The sequence below is a fragment of the Ambystoma mexicanum genome, chromosome 5q, assembly GCF_040938575.1.
Source record: "Ambystoma mexicanum isolate Mex_15411 chromosome 5q, UKY_AmexF1_1, whole genome shotgun sequence".
Lineage (NCBI taxonomy): Eukaryota > Metazoa > Chordata > Amphibia > Caudata > Ambystomatidae > Ambystoma > Ambystoma mexicanum.
The window spans coordinates 38,411,420-38,438,010 of NC_090933.1; the positions used below are offsets into that span (position 1 = coordinate 38,411,420).

Genomic DNA, 26,591 nt, shown 5'->3' on the forward strand with positions numbered 1-26,591 from the left:
AGAGGAGGGAGTGGACGGAGGAAGAGGGGGAGTGAGGGAGAAAGAGAGTAAGGCATGGTCAGAAAGATAGTTGGGAAGGGTAGAGACTGGGGAGGAGGAGAAGGTAGAGATAAAGATAAGATCAAGAGTGGAGCCCGAAGAGTGAGTAGGAGAATTAGGGAGGGGAGTGAGAAGGTAGAAGAGGGGAGGTTAACATTAATGCTTTTGTAACCATAAACCCATATATACCCACTTGGACAGCCTAATAATATGGATTTGAGGTTAGAGTGGCTGTGACATCTCTGTCATTGCGTTGGTGTCCTTAGGCAGCCTTGCTTCTTGTTTCCTGGAGAAGTTTGGAAGAGTAGGGGCTGGGTCCCTGTTGGAGCATAACCAGCCCACAATAAACCTATGCATTTTATATATAGGTTTATGAAAAGACACCTGAATATTAGTGTTCTGTAGGTGGATAAGCCCACCCCTAATATCACTTTTACCACACAATTAATAGTTCCTTTCATCTGGCCCTTGATTGACACTCACAATTGGACTTGTAACAGGAACGATTTTACTTTTTGCTGCTTTCCCTTCAAAGACATCAATGGAACAGCCTCCTTTTTGCTATTGTTTTGAACCTTTCCTGCCATTTGTAAGCTCATCTGTTTTGGTGGCACTAATCAGTCCCTATGGCTATCCGTGCAGGAGGATGCTGTTCTCCATAGTAACGTTCTTTGTTTATTCTTCTTGCACAAATCATCTTATGTGAAGTGTGTCCCTGTAGCTCTGTATTTAGCAACTTTGTGGTTGCTTGCATGATGTATCCAGGATGGTCTGGTGGATACTTTTATAGTGTTTTCTTTTTTGTAGTTTTATGCACTTTCATTTGACCACTTCATGCCAATTACAGTAGCATATACCCTAAAATGACCGGGCCACAAGAATTTCCACTGTGCTTTGGCCATCTTATCTTTTGACCTCCTTCCTGCCCCCAAGTGGTCAGATTTTCCATATTTAGTAAGCCCTTTCCTGGGGAAAGTTCCAGTTTTCGCAGGCAAATTGGAAGTCTGTGTGTGTGTTTGGATATTAGGGGCTGAGTCTGTCTGGATTTTGTCAACATCCCAGCCATGTGCGTCTATCGGTGAGCACATGCAGAGACTGTCCAGGAATTCAGATAGACTCTGCATTTTGGAAGAGCTGGGGGCAACTCAAGCCTGAATCTTGGATAAAAGGAGGAGTCCTGCAGCCGTTCTTGAAATCATCATTGGAGCCAAGACCTCTACGAAAGACAGCAACCTGCTGAAAACCCGGAATTCGTCATTGTAAGCTCACCAGCAGCCCTTTCTTCACTTGCAGGTGAAGCCTTGTCTCTCAGAAGATCTCCTGAAAACCTTAATCGGTGCTTCAACCCATGAACCGGTGGGAACAACCAGTCCAGACTCTGCCCAATATACAGCCAAAGGAAGACTTGCAAAGCACTCCCAGAACCATACTGCAGGATAGCCAGATGTCATCCTGGGCTACTTCGCTACAACAGTCGTTATCCCAAGTTGAGCCTGGGGACTCTGCAGATCCTCAGTTTATGGAACGATTAGCATTTCCCCCGAAGTTGCTCTCCACCACAAATGTTATGTTATGTTAATTCACTTGTAAGGCGCCAAAGCCTGAGGGCATCCAGGCACCATGTAGAGAAAGGTGGCGAGCTACCTTATCTAGTTACACAAACAAAATGGTCTTTAACTGTTTCCTGAAGGCCAGATGATTTTCCATATTTCCGAGGTGTTCAGGTAGGGCATTCCAAGCCTGTGCCATCTGTACATGAAAAGCACAGCCACTTCTGCCAGCTCTTTTAACGCGGTCTACTTCTAAAAGACAGGTTTTAGCTGATCGAAGGTTTTTCTGGGTTTATAGAGTCTCAGCCTGTTCTTAAGGTATGCAGCGGCATCACCAAAAACACACTTAAGACAAGTGGTCAGTAACTTAAACTAAATTCTGGCAGAGACTGGCAGCCAATGGAGTGTCTTCCTGGCTGCAAATGTAGGCTCAGAGCGGTTCCTCTGATATATAATGCGCACAGCGGTATTCTCGATCTTCTGTAGTTTTTGAATATCTGTCTTCCTCGCTCCCCCTAGAAGACTGTTACAGTAATCTACTCTCTGGAGTATCACGGCTCTAACCAACATTTTGCGGTTTTCTTCAGAAATCGGAGGGGGCCACTTGCCGTAGCACTTTCAGATGGTAATTTGTACCTTTCAAAATTGTATCCACATGTGCACAGCTGTCCAGACTAGCCTCCAGGTAAGTGCCCAAGGTCTCCATCTTGTGTACTACTGGGATCTGGCAGCCGTCAATCTGGAAGCTGATATAAAGAGGTCTCAGGTTCTCTCTGGCCTGTCTACAGCCATATAGCATTAGCTTGTCTTAGTAGCGTTAAGGCATAGCAAATTTACTGACATCCAACTCTTGACCATCTGGTAGACCGGGTCCAGCGTCAGTTTGTCACAAGTCCCTCCCCTTCTCACCTGTTTTTGTTGTTTGCTTGAGACCTTCTTTGGTGACTTCTTTTGCACTGTCCGGGATTTGTATAAACCCATGTGCTTGTCTTCGGATTCCAGCGTGAGGATGACAATCCAACTCCAGGATACGTTCAGATGTCCAGGACAGAGACCAGGAAGGAACAATGTCTGAGCTCGGAGACACGGAACGCTGTGACCCGAGCGTGGGCGAAAATCCAGGAAGTTCGAAGGTAACTTTGAGAAAAGGAAGGAAGGAAGGGGGGGGTTCAAGGAACCGGGAACCAGGATTCAGAAGAAAGCCCCGAGCGAACTCGGTAACACACGTCCAACTACAGCAAGCGGTAGTGTTGAGACGCGCAGAGCCGCGGGCGCGTTTCTGTTTAGTAGAGTGCAGAGCATGGAGCGCAAGGGCTGGCAAGCATCGTTCCCTATCAAGCGGCCATGTTGGAAGGATTACTGCATTCAATCCCCTATGGGTCAGGGACCACAAAGTCCAGAAAGGACGAAGGCGACGGTCCATGACAGTATGCATCCTCTAAAGCCCAGGTCCTCTGGGTTTGCCCGGATGGATAAGATGGTATCTTTGAATCAGCTTGGGGGCATTCATGTTTGACACGGGTTCCCAAGTGCGCTCACTGGGAGGATACCCTTTCCACTCAACCAAATATTGTAATTGACCACGTCAGTACCTAGAGTCACAGATTCTGGAGACCTCATATTCGAGTTGGTTATTGACAATCACTGGGATAGATCTTGGAGCAGTTTGAGAGGGCTGAACATATGGTTTTAACAGAGAGCGTGTGGAAGACTGGATAGATCCTTTTCTATGATTCTGGTAGTCGGAGTCGAAAGGCCACTGGATTGACGATTTCTTTTATAGAAAAGGGCCCGTAAAACCTGGGAGACAATTTATTTGGTCATAGGTGACGGGGAAGGAGTTTCGAGGATAACCAGACTTTATCGCCTACTGAATAGGAAGGCCCAGGTCTTCTTTTGGAGTCAGGATAATGTTTAACGTCTCTTCGAGCCTTTTCTAGGTGTTCCTTTGCTTCTTTGTGCACATTAATTAGTGTTTCAATCCAGGAATCAAGCGCAGGATCTGGGGGTAGGGTGTGGAACAATGGACGGTAGGACTGAAGGATGAAATCCTTGACTACAGAAGAAAGGACTGGTTTTGATAGCTGAATGATCCGAATTGTTGTATGCGAATTCGGCCACAGGTATTAAGAATGATGAATCATCCTGGACCTTGGTGGCAAAGCAACGAAGAAACTGTTACAGGGTTTGGTTTACTCGTTCAGTGGCTCCATTGGTCTGTGGGTGATAACCCGGAGACAAGGCACGTTGGATTCCCAGTATACAACATAACTGTTTCCAGAACTGGAATGTGTACTGGGGTCCTCGGTCAGAAATGATCTTGGAAGGTAGCCCATGAAGCCGGAATATATGTTCCAGGAAAATTCCAGCAAGTTCAGATGAGGATGGCAGTTTGTATAAAGGTGTAAAATTAGCCATATTAGTGAACAAATCAATGGTAACCATTATAGTTGTGTAGGCCCTGGAAGAGGGTAGTTCCATGATAAAATCCATGGCAATGATTTCCCAGGGTCTTGTTGGTATTGCTGGTTGGAGCAGGAGACCTGCTGGTCTTTTGTTATCATGTTTGTTTTGATTGCAGATTGCACATGTCTGGATATGGATCTTGATATCATCCTTCATCTTTGGCCACCAAAACTGTCTTTGTATTAGATGAAGAGTGTTGGTGATGCCACGATGTCCTGAATGGAAAGTATCATGGCATAGACTTGTGATCTTTTGTCTCAGTCCGGGAGTGGGAATGACCAACCGATTGTCCTTGAACAGGTATCCGTCCTTTGTTTTGAGATTCCATCAATTGTTTCTCTTAAACTCCTTCCAAGGTTCAGAGGACTGGGTTTGATTTCGAATATCCTCCAGGAGGGTAATTGCTTGGGCAACAAATAATGTGTGGGGAAACATCTTAGAAAAGGTCCGATCTTTAAGGGTTTCATAATCAGGACGTCTGGATAAGGCATCGGTTATAATGTGTTCCAGGGACATGATGGATTTGGAATTGGTATTGGGCAAAAAAGAAGGCCCAACGGGCTTGACGACTGTTTCTACATTCTAGGGATTGCAGGACTTGAAGATTCCGATGGTCCGTGCGGACTTGTACCGGGTGTTTGGCTCCCAAAAGAAGATGACGCCAATCAGTGAAGGCTTGACGGATGGCTAGCAATTCTTTTTCCAGGACAGAATAGTGAGTTTCACTGTGGGTCAAGGTGCGAGAGAGATAGGCGATGGGGTGTTCTAACTTGTTGCCAAGTTCCTGTTTCAGGACTGCCCCAATGGTGTAGTTGGAGGCATCAGTTTCCACAAGAAAAGGTTGATCAATGTCGGGTTGAGCTAGGATGGGAGCTTGTGTGAACTCCGACCCCAATCGCAGGAACGCCGAATCTTGGGCTGAGGTCCACCGAAAGGGGGTATCTTTCTTTAACAAAGTAACAATAGGATGCACATTCTCAGAAAATGCTGGTATACATTTCTGGTAGAAGTTAGCAAGCCCTAGGAAGGATTGAATTTGTTTTACAGTGGTTGGAACAGGCCAGGATAGAATAGAATCAACCTTTGAGGGGTCCATTCCAATTCCATTTGGGCTAAGAACAAATCCGAGATGGTGAACAGTTGATACATGGAAAAGACACTTCTCGGGTTTAGCCAGAAGCTTATGTTCGCGTAGACGTTGTAAGACTGTCTTTACGTGCTCTTCATGTTTCAGGTGGTCCTTGGAGTATATCAGTATGTCGTCCAGATATACAATGACGAAGAGGAACAGCATATCAGAAAACACCCGATCCATAAAGCGTTGGAAGATTGCTGGGGCATTAGTCAGTCCAAAGGGCATAACCAAGTATTCAATGTGGCCAAAGGGTGTTCTAAAGGCTGTTTTCCATTTGTCTCCTTCCTTTATATGAATAAGATGGTAGGCAGCCCTGAGATCTAATTTTGTGAAGATGACTGCACCTCTGACTGCTTCCAGGATGTCCGAGATGAGAGAGAATGGGTAACGATCCTTGAGAGTACACTGGTTAAGGCCATGGTAATCTAGGCATGGTCTAAGCTCCTTGGAATCCTTCTTGGGGATGAAAACTAGAGAAGCGCCCGCCGGGGACTTGGATGGTCATATAGTTCAATTTTCCAAGTTGGTGTCCAGGTATTCCCGGAGGGCCCTCTTTTCGGGTTCTGACAAAATAAACATTCTCCCGAAAGGGATTACTGCTGAAGGTTCACTATCGATGGCACAATCCCCAGTTCTGTGTGGTGGAACAGCTTGAACAATGGCTGTCGAGAATACATCTATGTAAGTCTGATAGGCCCTGGGAATCCGGATGATGTTAGAAACAGTGACTGGACTTTGCTGCGTTTCTTGAGTCTTCAGAGGACCTTGGTAAGGTATCTAGGGATAAGCAGTGGGGCATACAATGTTCAGAACCAAGAAACAAGGAGCCTGCTTCCCAATTGATGTAGGGGTTATGCTTCTGTAACCAAGGCATGCCTAGAACCATTGGATAGTGGGCCGATCTTATAATGTCAAATTGAATCCTCTCTTGATGGTTGTTTATGGAAAGTAGGATCTCTTTAGTTTGGAGGGTTATGGGTCCCGAAGAGAGGGGTCTCCCATCAATAGCTTCTACAGGTTGCATTGTCTCTCGAGTTTCATGTGGTATGCTGTGAGAAGTGACCCAATCATGATCTATGAATATGCCTATGGCTCCGCAATCCACTAATGGTAGGATGGGGTAAGATTCTTTCTTGGAAGGCGATAGGAATGCCTATAGAATCACAAGATTATTTTGCTAAAGAGAGTTCAAGGAAGGAATTGATGTGCAGCAGACATCCCTCTCCGGAAACTGTGCCCCATCTAGGATTGGGAGCTGGCGTTTGCCGAACGCCGTGGAGGAGCAATAGGGCACTCTCCTACGAGATGTTTATCGGAGGCGCAATACATGCATGGGCCAGTGTGAATCCGGCGCATTCTTTCTTGTGGGGTAATGGGTCCACGGAAGGCCCCCAGTTGCATGGGTTCTAGGTCTAAGGTTGGAGAAGCTGTGGGCTCTGGTCTGATTGAGTGGTCTGTGGCAGCTTTTTGGAAGGTTGACTTAGACTTTCACTAGCGGTCTGATAGCACAGCAAATAGAGCGCTTGCTTTGACATCTGTGCAGAGCCTACCCACGCAGGTTCGAATCCCGACAGGGCCACACTCAGCCTTTCATCCTTCCGAGGTCAATAAATGGGCACCACATACCGTGGGTAATAGTAAGTAGTGCTCAGATACCTAAGGGTTTGTAGCGCTATATAAATGCTAAATTATTATTATTATTACTTCTTTTTTTCCGCCTTTCTTTCCTGGATTCGAAAGTCGATTTGCAAGGAAAGGTCAATAAGAGCCTGGAAGGAGTTTGGGCGAGCTACCCTGGCTAACTCGTCCTTTATTTCTTCATTCAGGCCTCTTCGGAAGAGGGTGAAGCTGGCTTCTTGAGACCAATCAGCTTCCTTCACAAGTTGTTTAAAGCGGGTCACATAGGTAAGCATATCCTGGGATGCTTGTTGAAATTCAAGTAAACGTTCTTGAGCGCTGTAAACCTGCTCTGGGCGATCAAACATGGCTTTTAGGGCTTCCACAAACCCATCATAATTATCCAGGAGGGCGTCGCCTGAATTGACTAGGGGGTTTGCCCAGGTCAAGGCATTACCAGTAAGGTGTAAGATCATGAAGCCCACCTTTGCTCTAGGAGTGGAAAAGTAGTAGGGCTTGAAGGTGAAGTGTACCAAACATGAATCAAGGAAGGCACGGAGGGTCTTTGAAGAACCATCATATTTGTCCACTACTCCTCCCAATAACACGCTTTCCTTAGTTGCAGAGTCACGTGACAAGACTAGCTGCTTTAACGCAGCATTCTCAGCCTTAAGGTTTTGGACTTCTGTGGTTAGTTCCTGCATGCCTCGCATGAGGTTTTGAACCGCGGCTTCCATCTCTGTGTCTGTATTGGTTTTTAGGCATCTCAATCTGTCACAAGTCTCTCCCCTTCTCACCTGGTTTTGTTGTTTGCTTGAGACCTTCTTTGGTGACTTCTTTTGCACGGTCTGGGATTTGTATAAACCCGCGTGCTGGTCTTCGGATTCCAGCGCGAGGATGACAATCCAACTCCAGGATACGTTCAGACGTCCAGGACGGAGACCAGGAAGGAACAATGTCCGAGCTCGGAGACACGGAATGCGTGACCCGAATGCGTGCGAAAATCCAGGAAGTTCGAAGGTAAGTTTGAGGAAAGGAAGGAAGGAAGGGGGTTCAAGGAACCGGGAACCAGGATTCAGAAGAAAGCCCCGAGTGAACTCTGGTAACACACGTCCAACTACAGCAAGCGGTAGCGTTGAGACGTGCAGAGCCGCGGGGCGTGTCTGTTTAGTACAACGCAGAGCGTGGAGCGCAAGTACTGGCAAGCAGCATTCCATATCAGGCGGCCATGTTGGAAGGATTACTGCATTCAATCCCCTATGGGTCAGGGACCAAGAAGTCCAGAAAAGACGAAGGCGACAGTTCATGACACTGTTGGTCTTTTTCGTGATCCCCACAGATCTCCATTGCCAATTGGAAATCATCTGCATAATTGCAGAAAAAGATATCCAGATTTTCAAAGTCCATACATAGTGGAATGATATAAATGTTAAAAAGCATGGGGGATAGACTGGCCCTCTGGGGGACTCCACAGGCAGTGATTTCGGCATCTGATACACTGTCACCCCAGTGAACGCAAGAACTACGTCCCTCAAGAAAGGATTTAAGCCAAGCTATTGCCTCCACTGAGAGGCCCCCGACAGTGGCCATCCGGTCCAGCAGAATCCCGTGGTCTAGCAAGTCGAAAGCTGCCAATAAATCTAGCAACATCAGCAGTCCGACTTGCCAGACTCCAGGCTGGAGAGCATGTGTGTATGTAGGTCCAGCAGAGCATTGGCAATGCCGTGGAAACTCCAAAAGCCTGAGAGTTTTTTGTGGAGGATTCCCATTTCTGAAACATGTGTCTGTAGTTGTAGCATAGATAGTTTAGCAATAAGTTTCAAGAAAAAGAGCGTGTTAGTGATTGGCCTAAGATTGGCTGCATCATTAAGGTCTAAACCGGCTTTTTTTAGTAATGGTGTAACTGCTACGTTTTTTTATAGAAAGCGGAATACTGCCGGTTTGAGAGGAGGAGTTTTCAAACCTGCAGAGAAACGGGGCAAAGATGTCCTTATGTTCAAGTATGCATAGGGTGCATAGTCCGCAGGACGTTGTACATTTCTGTCATATTATCCTCCCTGAACCTAAAACCAGCCTGGGGGTCCTGATGAATTTGCTCTCAGTTGGCTGAGGATTTGAGGCCGATTTTGAGATTAGCATGTCCTTCCTCATTTCCATCGTAACTTGAATTTTCATGGGTAACTGTGGAGTTTAAACGTCTCCTAGTAAATTCTTGGAGGATTTTTTTTGGAGTGGTTTTTAATTTATCTGAGAAGGCTTTCTGCAGTCGTCATTTGTTGGTTTAATAACAAGGTTTATACTCGCAGGTTTCTCCCAGGACCTGAGGAGTCCGAAGAGTTCCTTAATTTGATTTCCGGCCTTGGTTATTTGATTGTTATAAAAATTGATCTTAGCTTTCACCATTGTCATCTTATATTCCTTGGCCTTATGCTTCCAGGCTTCCAGGTTTTTCCAGAGTGTTACCTCTCAACCAAGTGTGTTCTGCTTGCCTTTTTATGGTTTTTAGTTCTGCCAGCGCTGGGGTAAACCATTTGTGGTGGTTAGGGGTGTCTCTAACAGTTCTAGTTTTCAAAGGTGGCACCTGATTCAACATACTTAAGATCTCATCATTGTAAGTAGAAAGAGGGGCCTTGCAGGGCCAGTTTCTTTGTTTTTACCACAAGGGTCACCTTCCACAATTTTGTTCAAGCATCATGTCCTAGAAGTCCTCTGAGGTCATATACTTATTTGTGGCCCTGAAGTCGGTGTGTCCTGGCTGTTCAGCTATCTAGAATCTGTTCCATTTAGGCACGGAAGCGCAAACTTGCTGGACCCAACTACCTGACACCTGAAGTGACCTTTGCACCTGCGGCCCCTCGGCTTCTCCCATTGGAACTAAGGCACAAGTCCAGAAAGCCCAGTGATTTCAGGAGCTCCTATTATGGTTCGTTGTTAGGGAGGATTCTCAAAAATGTGCTAATTCTCTCTACCTTAGAGACCCCCAGCAACTTTGCTGGATTTTGAGGACTTGATTTTTTTACCTGCAGAGAGTATTTTGATGTGCGTTTTACCTTTGTGTTTCCTTTGGTTATGGAGTCTAACCAACTCCATAGGCATAATCTTTTTTCATTTGTGTCACACAGCACCCTCAGTGCAGTGACACAGAAACCTTTCAGGCTTTCCCATGGTTTAACTACCTTATCTGGGATAAACTACTGTTTCCCAGAACAGTGGAGTGAAATTGACTTCACTTAGTCCTTTAAAATTTCTAGACCCAGCAAAACTTATTTTCCTATAGAGTGCTGGAGGGGTTACCTAGTATCCCCTGTGTCTAGATACTCAAGTAACAGTCAAATGTTACCCTTTCTTCTCAGAATGGATGGTGGCAGTGGTTTTACAACGAACTACCATGATTTTTCCCAACCACAAACTATCCTTAGCTCCGGTAACATTGAATCGCGGGAGCCATGTTTTTCAAGATGGCGCCCGCCATTGTTCCTAAAATGGTTCCTGGTCTTCTTTTTTTGCCATGTCTTTGTGGAAAGGTCCTTCTAGAGTTTTTCTCTGCGCGTCAAACCAGGTTTCGTCTCTTTGTTCATTCGCCTTTGGCGGGCTTCAGGAGTGAAGACCGCCTCTGGCTCCAGAGTGTCTGGGATAGGCAGGAAGTGTGGGAGGTGCCCGAAACTCGCTGTGCTTAGTCTACTAGGAGACCCAAATGCACTCTCTGATGATTGGTTGGTTGACTGTCCGGCAAGGACAGCCACCCTCCTGGGTGAGTGGCAGCTAGGCTGGAATGAATGGGAGAGAACTGAATAAAAGGCGAGTCTCTTGGCTTGGAAGGCAAGGTCCACCACTGGACGAATGAATCGAAGAAGAGCCTGAAGAGGACGGCTGCTGCAACTCCTGGACCGTTGGTTTGCCCGGTGAAGCCCTGCTGCAGGTCTGAATCGCCAAGTTCGCATCGACAGAGAAGCCATGCAAAGGACAACTTCTCCCTTTGTGTTGGTAGGACCAATCAACCCCCAAGTAAGACACCTGGTCACCCATCTCAGAGCTGATTGCATTTTCCTCAGAGTGCTGCAGGAAACCGTATAGCCAGGGACAGCAGATTGTGTGAGTTACTTGTAAGCTGGCCGAAAGCGTTTGGAAGATCCTCCGGACTCCCACGACGTCGGACCAACCGAGCCTGACCCCCCTCAGCTGAGTGTGGGACCCCAGAAGCAAGGACAGTCCACATTGACAGCCAGAACCGGCGTTGTTACCAGTGCGGTAGCTGAAACCCGAAACAGCCACTGAAATTGAAGTTTGCCAGTTGCGTCCCAGCGCAGTGCAGGAGTCCCCCGACATCCTCCCTTTTGTCCCCACGACTGAGGCCCAGGAACAGCGAAATCATAACCATCATGAAGACCAACATTAGAATGGGACTATTTACTTGGGACTATTTAACTTGCGGGGGGTTCAGCCAACATGGAGGCACACACATAGCTCAGTTACAATGAACTCGGCTATGCAGTCTAGTCTTTTGGGTGTGGCAGGCCTGGGACTATTTTACCTAGACTACTTTACCTGAGACTATTTAAACCACACCCAAACAGCAGAACATGCTTTGCGTTATTCTGCTGTGGGCAGCGTAACGCTTACCGTGTCCAGTTCTTTGATGCCAGCTTACCTGAAACCAAGGACCTGCAGAGAGAGAAAGAACACTACAAAACGTACCTGGAACAGTATACTGTCTTCAATACATCGCTGACTTCAGTTCCACTCACCTGAAGGTACGAAAGGCGAAACAGTGCCGCACATCACACATTACTCACCGGACAGCATCGCGCACACCGCGCTTTCGCCTACCGGCCCATGATCATCTTCAAACTGCATGACACCACTAAAATACCTTTCCATACCTAAAAGGAAAGAAGCAAGACATTATTATTCGAATTAAGAGGAACATAAGAACTGCATATAAAGATTGTAAAGCAGCAAACCTACAGAGTCGCAGCAGGCCTGGATTCCCACAGGGGGGCTTGCACCAGCGAAGTAACTTGGTCGCTGCTCGCCCCCCCACATCTACGCGCCCCTGCCACGAGGAGCAGGATGGAGAATCCACCTCTTACAATATTAAGGTGAGGAGAAGGCCCAAGGGGGAGGAAGGAGTTGAGGCCAAGGGAGGTGGGAAAACATAAAGACAATCTGGTATTGAATCCAGCTCTCCTATATTGCAGACCCATCTTTAACCAGAGGCCTTACCAAGGGCCCGGGAGAGGGTTCGAGAGTGCAAATCATCCAACCAGGGCTAGGTGGCGTCCCCGTGGATACCAGGTGAGCGTAACAGTGACCCAACATATGATTCCTCTTTTTACAAACTATTTCTAAGAACTTGTGTAGAGACTTTTTCGTTTATTTACCAGAACCGCTTTATCCTATCCAAGACTTTAGCCCATTGACTTTGGCCTAGCCTATTAAATTGAATTGACTCTTCTGGTGAACTCAAGTACTTGCACTGTCTAAGAATAATTGTAGTCTTTTAGGTTCTGATAATCTTTGCCTTTTACTCCCCTTGAAAAGTATTGAAGTATATTTGTGTGTTATTATATGATTGCATCCTTCTAATGAATGTTTTATAACTGACTAATAAATACATTAATAAGTATTTATCCAAGAAACCTTGAGTATAAGAGTTTTTTTTTAACACCTGTGATTGTAAACCTGTGTAACATCATTACTGCTCACATTCCCCTCTTGAGATAAGCCTGACTGCTCAACACTCTACCAAAACTGTGCAGTACAGACTTATACCTAAGGTTGGTTTGCTTACACCTGTAGTCATAGTTGTGTGTAGTGTTCCCAGAGGGTACTGTATACAAACTTTGCCTAACATCCGTAAGTGAATCTGAGTACGGGGGTGAGTAAGCATACCTGTTTTTGCCTTCCCTTTCTCCAAAGGATTGTATGGGCATAAAGTCCTAGACCTATCTCTCCCTTCTTGCCCTGAATGCGGTGTTCTGACCTGATATACTCCCCTTTTACCCTAAGGTAGTCGGAATAGGAAATGGTCTTTTAAAGCCTTTCCTCTTGTTTTAACTGTGCTTAGGAACACTTACAACTTCTTGTTGGATCAAGCCAGCACTTGTTCAACTTCTTAAAGAGACTGTTAGCCTCCTCAAATGACTGTTATTCTGACATATGACTCTAAGGTTACTAGGCCCATTCTTTTCTAGCTAGGGGAAGACTTTTTAAGGTTAGAGCCTACATCTAAAGTTTTATAAGGTATTTGCTAACGCCGTCTCAACGTATTGATTCTCATAGTCTTGATTACTTGCCTGGTCGAATTTCTTTTTTTCACTTGCTTTACTACTCTTACTGTAGAGTGAAATGTATTTCTAAATGTGTTCAAACGTGAAGTATTGATGCTCTTAACATAGCCCACTGTTTTGCTTTTCGGACACATGTAATAATCTCAGAAGTAGTCACCCTATCACATGGACCAAAAGTTATTGGACTCAGGAAGGCACTAAAACACACTTAGATCAAGGGTTAAAATAAAATGGGCTTGTTACAGGCTCCTTTATTCATATTCAATGAGCACACAGATAACTATGGGATAAATCCAATTGGTAATACATAAGCACACAAACAAGGATAGCTACAAAGGATATACATCACTGTTAGTGTAGTTGCAGGAGACAACTTCATCTCAGCCACGACAACACCACCCAGTCCCGAGGCAGGTAGGCAGAGAGATCACATGTACTAACGAGGTCTGGAGGAGAGCGTACTCCCTTTCAGCAAGACTTCATCACACGAGGTTCCAATTCTGTCTCATCATCGGGATACCTCTCTTCTGAAGGGGGACAAATCCCTGCTCCTCAGAAGTTGCAAACTGTCCCTGGCCAAAGAACAGACAGCAAGCATGTGAGGCAAAGAGTGGAAAAATCCAGAGAGTAGTGGAAAAAACTCAGCTTGTCTCTCACGCGCTCGTTCTCAGCACCCCTTACCGGCACCTGCACATCTCTGACTCCCCTCTCGGCTTGTCCTTGAGCAAACAATTCAACAACTATACTTCATAGTAAGCTCATCTGCTTCATAATATAATATTGCAACCATTGCAGAACTCATGCCTGCCTTCTAACTGAGCTCACAGAAACGTAGACTTTCATTGCGGTTTGGAAGTGAATGTCCAAAATAGCAGCGCACAGGCACCATGTTTTAGCTCATTTTCGCACGTGCATTGCACACACACCAAGCTGAATGTGTACATATTGGTAGTGAATGTTTTAGTGTTACCTATGGTTCTGAATTGATAAGAGTTGTCTAATGCCTAAATAAATAACTGTATCTTATACATTCTGCCTAACTTGTTTTTATTAAGAGTGCTCTGTGTATGCTTAACTGAACCGTTCATCACTCTCACACCCTCCTAAATATATATATATTGCTCTTCAGTCACACTACCCGGATAGAGTTTGGCTAGATAATAGTGTTTGTCCCTTTTCATCAGAATAGGGTGGCCTCTCGGAATCTGTCCACAGGGCTGATTCTGAAAATCCATTTTAACAGCTTATTTAGGTTAATTTCCGCAGCTTTCATTCAGAATTTAATTTACAATGTAACCTATTATTAAAACGGTAGCTGTACCTAATATGCTCCCTATCTATTGGAATCTTAACTCAGAAATATTTTGCCAAGTTTCCCACTGGCATTGTATCTCAGTATGTCATGTGCCATCTCTTACACTAACATATTTCATAATGATATTGAGCTTTTAAGGTACAACTTTGGAAAACTGATCTATTGAAGGATTACTGTGCCAATGAACCCCCATTTCTGAGAGCAAGAGTGTTGTCATTAAACAAAACATTCATTGTTTGCCTTCTTTTCGATAGGGATTTGATGAAGACACAGATAGGCTCTGTGACACAATCGCTTCTATCGCTGAAGTTCTGAAGCTCACTGATCCATCACTTCTTTACCTGGAAGTATCAACGCTTGTCAGCAAATATCCAGATATCAGGTAATGCTCACAGATGCCTCACCATTAGGCTCTGTCTCTGGGGGCTAATAATGTTGAAACATAGAATACAATACAATGTCTATAAACTCTCTAGTACAGTAATAAGGTACACTTAGATCAAGTTTTCAAAAGCAAGGGCCCCCTTTTATCAGGTCAGGTATCAAAATTGGAATAGACTGGAGCAGCAAGTGAGTCGCTGTACAAAGGAGTTCCTTGACTCAAAGTTTAGATTTAATTATTCTCCTTTTTTTCCAGCATTTCTGCTTGTTTGCAACCAATTGGCACCCCAGATTTAGGGCAAACCCCCTGAACTGATGCCCCCAGCAGAATTACTTCAGGCCTCATTGGGAGTTTGATTTGGGGAATGGCCTCGATTACAGTATGTACCCTTTCCCAGAAGGAACCAACAAGGGGCAATCCAACACGCTGGATCAAATAAGTTCTGAAAGTGATGTAGCATTACTGGTGGATAGTACAGACGAAATAAAAGTTTAAGGGCACATTCATTGTTTGTGACGCATCTAGAAGAGGAATAGTTCCTGATCCAAATACGACCCAGCTTTGGTCCTCATCGGCTGGCCGAGGTCCCTCTCCCATTGAGTCCTATATTTAGGTGTGCTGGTTAGCATGTAATCTTACAAGAGTTTGTATAGTCTAGAAATGTTTCCCCCTGTGAGCCCTGGGACCGAGGTTGTGTGTGCCCCCTTGTTGGATCAGTGGGTATGTAATCCAGTGATGGAGTTGGGCATTGGAAAATCGATCAGTTTCGGCCAAATGAAATACCACCTTCCAGTTTTTGAAGGTGCGGGCTGACCGTTTTGAAACAATTGTGATAGGATTTGTAAACCCCCTCATGTCCAGTTCCCAAAGTCTCTAGGCTGCATGCCTGGGGTAAAGGAAGGGTTGTAAAAAATCAGAGTATATGGGCCTATACCTCTCAGGATCCCTTTTTGTTTCATCACCCAGTCCCAGTTTGTTTTCTATTGTTATTTTTGTGAAGGAAAGTAGACAAGGCCAGTGCTTTTGTGCTGTTTAGGGGATATACGGCAGTGGGCAGAGAGGGAGTGGTAGTTTGGCCTGTTCAGTGTCAACCCATTTCAGTGGGGCAGCAGGAGTGAGCCAAGTTAGGAAGTGCAAAGTCTGCGCCGCTGCCTAATCCTTGCGCAAATTTGGAACCCCCAGTCCGCCCACACGGGCGCTGCCCATCATTACCTTCTTGGATATCCTAGCTTTCTTTCCCCACCATATGAACCGTAATACCTTATGTTGCAGACGAGAGAGAGGCTTTAGTGCAGGGGTGCACAACTGATTTTGACAGAGGGCCGAAAGTACCTTACATGATGGCTATAGTGGGCCAAAAAGTAAATGTGGGTTAGGCGGTAGGCGCGGTGGGGTGTGGTGTGGCAGGAGGCTTTTTCAACCCCCAATTTTTATTAAACACTATGCCCCATAGCCCCCACCCCTCATGCAAACACTATACCCCATGGCTCCCACCCCAAAACACTATGCCCCATGACACCCACCCCTCATGCAAACACTATGCCCCAAGACACCCACCCCTCAAGCAAACACTATGCCCCAAGACACCCACCCCTCATGCAAGCACTATGCCCCAAGACACCGACCCCTCATGCAAACACTATGCCCCAAGACACCGACCCCTCATGCAAGCACTATGCCCCAAGACACCGACCCCTCATGCAAACACTATGCCCCAAGACACCGACCCCTCATGCAAACACTATGCCCCAAGACACCCACCCCTCATGCAAACACTATGCCCCAAGACACCCACCCCTCATGCAAACACTATGCCCCAAGACACTGACCCCTCATGCAAACACTATGCCCCAAGACACCCACCCCTCAAGCAAACACTATGCCCCAAGACACCCACCCCTCAACCAAACACTATGCCCCATGACACCCACCCCTCATGCAAACACTATGCCCCAAGACACCCACCCCTCAACCAAACACTATGCCCCATGACACCCACCCCTCATGCAAACACTATGCCCCAAGACACCCACCCCTCATGCAAACACTATGCCCCAAGACACCCACCCCTCATGCAAACACTATGCCCCAAGACACCCACCCCTCAACCAAACACTATGCCCCATGACACCCACCCCCCATGCAAACACTATGCCCCCAGACACCCACCCCTCATGCAAACACTATGCCCCATGCCACCAAGCATGCATCATGCATACATACTCATACAGACCCCACCCCCCCACCCCTGCATACAAACTAACAAGTTTACACCATGCACCCATACAGACCCGAACCCCCACCCCCCAACTCAGCACACAAACTCACAAGCATACACCATGCAGCCATACAAACTCGAGCCCCCCAACTCAGCACACAAACCCACAAGCATACACCATGCACCCATACAGACCCGAACCCCCCACCCCCAACTCAGCACACAAACCCACAAGCATACACCATGCACCCATACAAACTCGAGCCCCCCCAACTCAGCACACAACCCACAAGCATACACCATGCACCCATACAGACCCGAACCCCCCACCCCCAACTCACCAAACAAACTCACAAGCATGCACGCATACAGACCCGGACCCCCCACATCAACAAAAAACATTCAGGTAGACCCGACCCCACCCCCGTCCCCCCAACCCCCACCCTCCCAGCATCTCAACATACACTGCACTTGCACAGAAACACATTTAGGCAGACCAGACCCCACCACCCCCCACATCTCAACGTAATCTGCACTTGCACACAAACACATTCAGGCAGACCCGACACTCACCCCACCCCCGCATCTCAACATAAACTGAACTTGCACACAAACACAACCATTCAGGCAGACACGACACACACCCCACACCCGCATCTCAACATGCACTTTCACACAACAACAAACATTCAGGCAGACCCGACACACACCCCACCCCCGCATCTCAACATACACTGAACTTGCACACAAACACATTCAGGCAGACCCGACACACACCCCACCCCGCATCTCAACATACACTGCAGACATACAAATACAAACACACCCATACACACCTGACACCCCCCACCTCCGCATCTCAACATACAATGCAGACATACAAATACAAACGCACCCATACACACCCAACACCCCCCACCTCCGCATCTCAACATACAATGCAGACATACAAATACAAACGCACCCATACACACCCGACACACACCCCCACCTCCCCATCTCAACATACATACAAAAACAAAAAACACAGTCAGGACAGAGCCGCGACAGACACACAAACATACAGCCCCCCCCACCATGTACTTACCCAGACGTGCTGGAACGCTGGCGAGGCTTCTGGCACCGCCCAAATCGTTTTGGGTTGGGTGTACCTCTACATCTGTGCACCCCGGTGCACAGATGTAGAAGTATACCCAACCCAAAACGATTTTTAGAAATGGAGGGACAGATGCAAAACAAGAGCCTCTTGCTTTGCATCCGTCCCTCCATTTTTAAACATCGTTTTTCCCCTGGCTTTTACCCGGGCCGCCCGAGAGAGACAGTATGGATGGAACAAAGGGCCATCCATACTGCCTCTCTTCTGTGCGGCCCGTGGGAGGGTGCGGGGGGGCTCAGCCCCCACTTCATTCTGCCGGGGCGTGGGGGGGAGGGCCCCACAGCCCCCCATACTCTGCACCCCTGCCAGGGCAGATTAGATCACCGAGCCCCAGCTTCCCTCGGCAGCATACACACACACTACGTGACTCACAAGGAAAACGAAGACTTTCTTAATGGAGGGCGACCTTTGCTGCTTGCAGGCCGCCTTCCATTAGGAAAGTCTTCAACCCTGCCGGGCCGCATCCAACAGCATCACGGGCCGCACTTGGCCCGCGGGCCGTATGTTGTGCACCCATGCTTTAGTGGGATCCCTACCGGCAAGGTCGAGCAATAATAGAGGAACTGAGGAAGTACATTCATTTTAATGGCTGTAATCCTCCCCATCAGCAAAATCTCTTGGGCCGACCACCTTTCCAGGTCTGCCTCCAGCTCTTTAAAGAGTGGCGGGAAGTTAGCTGCATATAACTTCTGTAATATTCTATTGATTTTCTGTACATTTGATTGGGCAAATCGGTTGAAGGGAGTGTATCTCATCAATGGTGAGCCCTACCCCCAGGGCTGCGGATTTGCTATAATTAATTTCGAAATCTGCTGCCCGACCGAAGGATTTTAGTTCCAGAAGGGATTGTTGTAGGGAAAGACTGGATGTTGGTTAATGTAAGCAACACATTGTGTGCGTAGAGGGATAACTTATGCTGAGAGTGGCCTGTTTTGACCCCTTTGATAGAGGGGTTATTGCATATTTTCTGGGCTAGGCGTTCCATAATCGGCGCAGAAAGTAGAGGGGATAGGGGGCATCCCTGTCATGTTCCGCATGTAAGTGATATGGGGGCTGTTTGCCCTAGGTTACCCTGCAGGGAGGTTTTCGGTGCACTGTAATTGGCCAAGACCATTTTACGGAAAAAGGGCCCAAATTGAAAAGCCTCAAGAGTGAACCGCATGAAGGCCCAGTCAGCCTTGTCAGACGCCTTTGTTGAATCTAGCGTTAATAGTGCCAGCTTGCGGTGCTCAAAGGTCGCTGTTTCCACCAGGTTTAGGGCCCGACGAATATTGTTCCCAGTCATTCTGCCCAGGATAAATGCCGTTTGGTCATAGTCAATTAGTTTGGGGAGGACTCTGGTTAATCGATTGGCTAATACTTTGGAGTAGATATTAGTGTCTATGTTAAGCAGTGAGATCGGCCTGTAAGAGGCATAATCTCTGGGGTCTTTTCCCAGCTTCAGTAATAGGATAGTTGAGGAGACCTGTATGGAGGGGGTCGTGGAGCCTGTATTTGTCGGACGGAGTTAAAAAGAGCTGTAAGCGGAGATAGAAGTTGGGCTCAAAAGAGTTTGTAAAATCTAGTGGAAAACCCATCAGTGTCCAGGGCCCTAACCTTCAGTGATTTAATCACTGCATCTACTTGTTCCATCATAATTGGGGTTTCTAGGGCCTCACTATCTCTTCTGTAGAGAGGTGAGGGAGGGCGGCCTCCTCTATGCATTGCTTCTGCTCCACCAGAATGCAGGGGGACGCTGATATGGTTTTCATCAGGTTGGACGCTGCTAGCTGTAGTTTAGGTTCTTCCGCATATTGCATTACCCCCTGTGGATCACGTAGGCCCACTATCAAGTTTTGCTGTATAGATTTTGCCAGTTTTCTGACAAAAATGTGTTCGCTTTGTTACCCTTCGTATAATATTCCTGGTTCATTGCGAGTAGGGCTTTTGTGCTGTTTCTTCAGCATGAAGTGCTTCTAGTTTGTTTCGGGCAACTTGTAAGGACCGGTGGATTTTAGGGGACCAACCCTTTTTATGTTTACCTTCAGCTTCTGCTACCTCCTGTTCCAGTTGGGTCTGCCTCTTTAGTTTACGTTCTCGGTAGGCAGCTGTATGGGCGATAGGTTCCCCCTTAATTACAGCTTTCTTGACATCCCATGCGATTGCTGTCGATGTGAGCTCTATGGGGTTCGCTCGGAAATAGTTCAGAATGGCTTTTGTTATCCCGTCCCTAAGCGCCATGTCATGTAGAATTGGGTCATATAAACGCCATTGGGGTATGTGGGAGGGCGTATGGTCATAGATCCAGGCAGTAAGGAGAACTGGGGCATGGTCTGATAGCACTCTTGGTTCTATACAGTCACTTTGTCAATATATGACATGAGCTGGGGGGTAGCCAGGAGTAAGTCTATATGGGAGGAAGTGCAATGTACATGGAGGAAAAAAGGAGAAATCCTTCTCACTGGGATGCAGCACCCTCCAGGTGTCATCCACACCCGAGGACTTGAACAGGCAAAGTAGAACCAGAGACATTTTAAAATCTTTTTACGTGGGGTCATGCGATTTATCCAAATAGGGGTCGGGGGCCTCGTTAAAATCCCTCCACCTCTGGGACGTCATTTCACCAAAATGCCAGGGATAGCGGAAGTGACATCACAGTGCCACGCCCCCAAGAGTGACATCACAGGAAGTGATGTCATTTGACCGTGCCCCCCACAGGAAGTGATGCAATTCGACCACACCCCACATGAAGTGATGTCATTAGACCACACCCCCACCATGACAACACCGGAAGTGGCCTCAAAGCATTATCCCTCAGAACACTAAGAAAAAAATTGTTACGATATCAGTGTATTGTGATATTTCATACAAGAATGGATCATCATATGTAGCAGTGTCAAGGTCCATGTTGCCACGTGAAGTGTATGAACCCCAATCCCCTTTTTATGTGGATCTGCCCTTTTATTTCAACAGGACTACAGAGCAAAATCACATTCCTGGGGGACAGGGACGGATAGGCGGGCATGGGGATAGGGGAAAGCCAGGATAAAAGGTGAGAGGGAGAATATTTCACGACAAAACATGTATGGCATCCTCAGTTTTTAATGATTCTTCTTCTTGTGTTATTTTGGCTGCCAAAAGATTAGTTCTAAATGTGCTCAAGGCATACAGCGCATTACTGGGTGATACGAGCTTCAGTACCAAAAGCCTCATCAGTCCTGTCCCCATATTTTATGGGGGAAAAAATCCTGGCTGCATTTTGCATTACTCCCACAGTCACCAACACTCTTTATATGCCTAGGTTTCTGTTCCTACATGTTCATTGTCCTCCACACCCCGCACCTCTCCACAATGGTACACATTCCAACAATTAGTACTATTATGTAGATTTTGGGATAATGCCCAACAGTTGCTCTTCCTTCACTCTGATCATAAGACTTAAAATGTAGTTTCTTACTAGACTGAGCAGAACAGTGGCTTGACAGACGTGCCGGTGCTGCTGTTTCAGTGGCATATAAGGTGAAGATTCTGACTCGAAGGCAGGTTGTTGCTTAGGTGACCGGAAACCAGAGGAGAAGTCTGTGAGTGTTCAATGGCAACAGATCAAGAAGACACAGAACTCTGGTAGTGGAGCTGCAGGTGTTTGGCAGAGAAGAGGCTGCAAGTATGGCAGGTACTGTTTTGAGGTCACAGAAAACTGGCTGTGATGCGGTTGGTGCCGGGCTGGTTTTGGAGAAAAAATATCAGGGATTGACCTCTGTTTTGGATCCTGGGTTTTCCTGTTGGTGTAGACATGTTCGTTCTTTTAGTACTGCTAAATCAGAAGCTATTATTCAAGCAAATGATGGATTCCTGGGTGTCCTTCCGACTTTGTTTTATTCTTCACTCTTCTTTGGGGGACCACTTCTGCTGCATACCAAAGGGGAGATAAATCTGAAATGTATTGCTTTGGCTTACAACTTTATCACTGTACTCCCTGAAAATAAGCTAATACTCCCCAAAAAGTAAAACAGAGATTACAAATACTCCCAACAAAAAAATAGGAAACAAACACTGTGGACCCCGAGCCCCTGCTTTCACGCACACAGCTCCATGGATGTTTGGAGAGGTAGCGCACGTAGTTCCAAAGGAAGAAAGTACTATTACTGCCCGATCGGTAGACATGTACATGATCTTTTAATGTGTATGAGTAATTAGGTGCAACATAATTATTAGAAAACCCGATCCGTTTTTCAGTTAATAAATACTGCCGTGGGGAACTGGATTTACATTTTTACTCCCAAAAAATCATTTTACTTCCAAGTTTACAAAACAGGAAATAAAATAGTCCCACTTCAAAATCTTATCTGGAGCACATACCTAAGCTGTGATTTCAAGTATTTATTTTTGTAGCTTACTTTTAGGCCAGTCCTATCTGTCGGGGTTATAGTTTAGATTTGAGAGATTAACAGTTGCACCCTGTTCAAACTCTGCCCCTAAACAAAGAAACCCCTTGGTCCCGAAAAACTGAAGTGAAGCATGCGTTCAGTGTCATACATTTTGAAGTAAAATTTGTGGTAGTCTCTGATTCAATGGAAGAGAGACAGCAATCTCTAGTGTTGGAACAACTAGGACAAGGCTGCAATGCATAAACAGGTATGGACTAACAGATCAGATCATTAACATATGCTGTACATTTTCAATATGTTGCTTCATGTTAATTTACCTCCCACAACGGTCACAGATAAGCCTGGGTGTCAGTTGCTCAGTGGTGGTACTGTTTGCTGGCGTTAAGAACGAGAAAGGAAGGAACTCCCACATGAAGATGCAGGTCTGAAAACAATAACAAAATACCAGAATCATTCATTTGTGCAACACCACACCATATTAATTGCATACTCAGCAAACAAACATTCATGACTCACTGGAGGAGCCTGATATTGACTTCTTGTGGCTAACTGAAACATGGTTTATGGACAATTACACCACCTTGATTACCCTCTACAACCGGCAGGCTACAAAAGCCATGCTATCAACATATTGAACAAATTCGGCAGAGTAGTGTCTCTCATATCCAGGGGATAGCTCAGGGGCAACGTGCTCACCTTGGGAGAAAGACAACATGAAGCAACACTGGTGAAGTGAAGTCTAGAGGATTTTGGAAGTGCTTCACCCTCTTCTAAAAGAAGGGTCTTGTTTAATAAGATATGTGTCCATGAATGTGACATGTCTGTCACTACCCTTGGACACTCTGCCTTCTCCTCACCAACCGTGATGCTTGAACCCCAACCTGCTCCTTAGCTGCCCACACCCTTGAACCTGGATCAGTGGTGCAAAAGAGTGAACCTTGATTGGGAGCACGAAGGGAAAGATAAGAGTAAAACAAGTGATAGGAGCAGGGCCGGCCTTAGGGCAGGGCCGCCCGGGGCGCTCTTTGTCCCCCGCCACGCCAGCTCAGCGGAGTCTTTCAAGGGCTCCCCCGACCTGGTGTGGTGTGGTGGGAGAAGGCACGGCAGGGTGCTGATGCTTTCACATCTGCGCCTATTAAAAAATGTGGTGCCCTCCCACCCCCTCATGACATGGGGCACACAGAGGGGTGGGGAGCCATATTCTTATTTTGCTGCCTGGGGCTCTGCCGCCACTAAGGCCGGCCTTGGATAAGAGAAGACATAGGATGAGGGGGCTTTTCTGTGAGTGGATATGTAGAATGTGAAGAGGAGAGAGCCACAGTCAGACCCCTGTGGAGCACTTACTGGTGGAGGGAAAGTGGTGGAGGGGCCAATCTTCCAAGAGAATGAGATGTAAGGGTCCGTTCAGTAAAAGCATGCAGATTATGTGGTAGAGCTCGACCGCACAGGTAGGCCATGGCGTTGCTAGAGCAGGCAGTGAAGGACCCCCGACTTGCCGACTGATCAGATGGGGCAGTGCGGGGGTAGGGGGTACTGGAATTTTCTACTTCAGCCAATTTAGCTGCCAGCCCCATGTGCACCTTATCCACTCTCACACATGTCTCTGCTGCGTCCATACTCTGACAAACTCCCTATGTGTCTCCAATACTTTACCACATGTGACCTTTGCACCCTCCTGGTATGCACTCACACGTGCCTGATGTCGAACATGCCCCATATTCCATCTGTATCCTACCACATGCCCGTCCTCTTGTGCTTGAACACACATGGTCCCCCTGCACAATCCCACATGTCCCTCCTGCTGCCCCTCTACTTATGAGCATGTTGCTGGCCTCTCACTTGTGCCTACTGCTGTGCTCACAGACTAGCCTCCCCTGCCCTTCCACATGTACCTCCATTGTTGAAACCTTCCATGTATGCCTCATGTATTGTACTTCACATGTGATTGCTGTACTCTGCCACATCTGTGTCTGCTGTGCTATCACGCCTTTTCCCTGTGGCACACTCCCTGTGTACTTACTTTATCTTCCATGTCTCCTGTGCGCTCATGCCGTTCCGTCCTTTTGTGTGCCTCAATGGCACCATCATTGTACTCCATTACGCATTCCCCCTGTGCATTCCTGCATGTGTGTCCCATGTGGTACCCAAAGGTGGGCCTCTGCTGTGCCCTCATGTACATGTGCCTCCTATTAGTTCCCATATGCGTCTCCTGCTGTTCCTTCACTTGTGCCTCCTGCACTCTCCTGGTGTGCCCTTATGCATGTGCCCCTCCCCATACGCCTCATGTACTCTCCCACATAACCCATATGTAGTGCTCTAAAACACATCCCCCCCTTTGCACTGCCACATGTGCCTATCACTGTGTGCCCATCGCAAGAGCCATGCATTATTGCATTATTTAAAAAACATGGTTTAAGTTAAACCATGTTTTTTAAATAATGCATTTCTGCTTTACATGAAATACGATGGTGTTATGCCTTTGCCGCCCGCGATTCTGCCCTCTTATTAAAACGTTTAAGAGGGCAGAATCACGGGTGGCAAAGGCATAATGCCACGCCATCGTATTTCATGTAAAGCAGAATGTACAGGTGCGTTATAAATGCCATATGCCCATATCATATCAAGAAGGAGCCCTTTGTACCTGTATCTGCATCCACACCTGTGCTGGTACAGGCAGCTGCAGCAGTGAATATAACCAATCACCAGCAAACACTAATAATAACCATTTGTGTTCCTATATAGAGTTTCATGCCAGCTTCCTCATGTTGGTAAGCACACTAATAACACATGTTATTATCACGTATTACTGCCACGGGATTAACTGGCAAAGTGCAGTCTGGTCACTGCATTATTTAAAAAACATGGTTTAAGTTAAACCATGTTTTTTAAATAATGCATTTCTGCTTTAAATGAAATACGATGGCGTTATGCCTTTGCCGCCCGTGATTCTGCCCTCTTAATAAACCGTTTAAGAGGGCAGAATCACTGGTGGCAAAGGCATAACGCCACGCCATCGTATTTCATTTAAAGCAGAATAATGCATTTTTGCTTTACATGAAATACAATGGGGTTATGCCTTTGCCGCCCGCGATTCTGCCCTCTTAATAAACCGTTTAAGAGGGCTGGACAGAATCGCGGGCGGCACTAAATCAATGTATACTTATAGCAGGCGTAGCTAGCAAGGCCCCAGGCCTGCACACACACCCCGAGCCCCGCAGCGGTGCAGCCGACCGAGCCAACCTGGCTCTGCCTGAGCCCGAGGTTGCTGGCAGCACGGCACTGCGGCCCCGAGGGCAGGCATGACAGCACGGCCACGGCCACCTGTGACCCGGCACAGTCACAGGGCACCACACACACCCACGCCGTAACAGCAGCCAGGCCACAGGCCTGGCTCAACTTACCAACCCAGCAGCAGGCAGCACACACTCACACGGCACACAGATGCACCTCGAGCCCCACCAGTGAGTCAAAACACACACACAGGCACTCACTGCCACCCTACTCACGTGGTAGAAAGAAGCTCAAGCTGGCCTTCTCGGGCGGAGCGAGTGTCAGTGTCGGCGTCGGTCTCTTCTTCTGGTGAAAAACACGTGCAATGGAACTGCAAAGCCAAAATGGAGTACCACAAGCACGTCGCAGCACTGTGCTCATAGCTGTGGCCACGCCCCCTCCGCCTCTAATTGGATGAATGCCAGAGGTCGCAAGAGATTGACAGAGGTCGCTGGCCAATCGGCAGCGGTCGCTCTTGCGACCTCTGGCGACCCCTAAATGAGGTCCCTGCTCCAACCCCCAATTATTACTTGACCCTCTGGAAAGGGGTGTAGTGTGGCTTCTAAGTCCTCTAAGAAGGCCTCCTGTCCCTCTTTGGGAGCATACACCGAAATTAGATTATAACCCGTTCTATGGGAGCATACCTTTGACCCCTGTGTAGTGCCCTTCCGGATTATATTACCGGATTATATAAAGTCTCTAGTTCCATGAACTGAGTCCCTCTTGCCAGAAAAATTGCTGTGCATCCTTTTTTCAAACCACCAGATGGTAGGAATTGCTTCGGAA

At 47.0% G+C, this 26,591-nt stretch overlaps 1 protein-coding gene across 6 annotated transcripts in view; it reads left to right on the plus strand.

Moving 5' to 3' along the window:
- The window catches only part of EXOC3 (exocyst complex component 3), a 1,019,937-nt gene that overhangs the window by 957,635 nt on the left and 35,711 nt on the right, over positions 1–26,591 (plus strand). For all 6 annotated transcript variants that reach the window (XM_069620467.1, XM_069620465.1, XM_069620469.1 and 3 more), the window contains one exon: positions 14,667–14,794. In XM_069620467.1, coding sequence (XP_069476568.1) covers positions 14,667–14,794 — 128 coding nt within the window. The remainder of the gene's footprint in view (positions 1–14,666; positions 14,795–26,591) is intronic.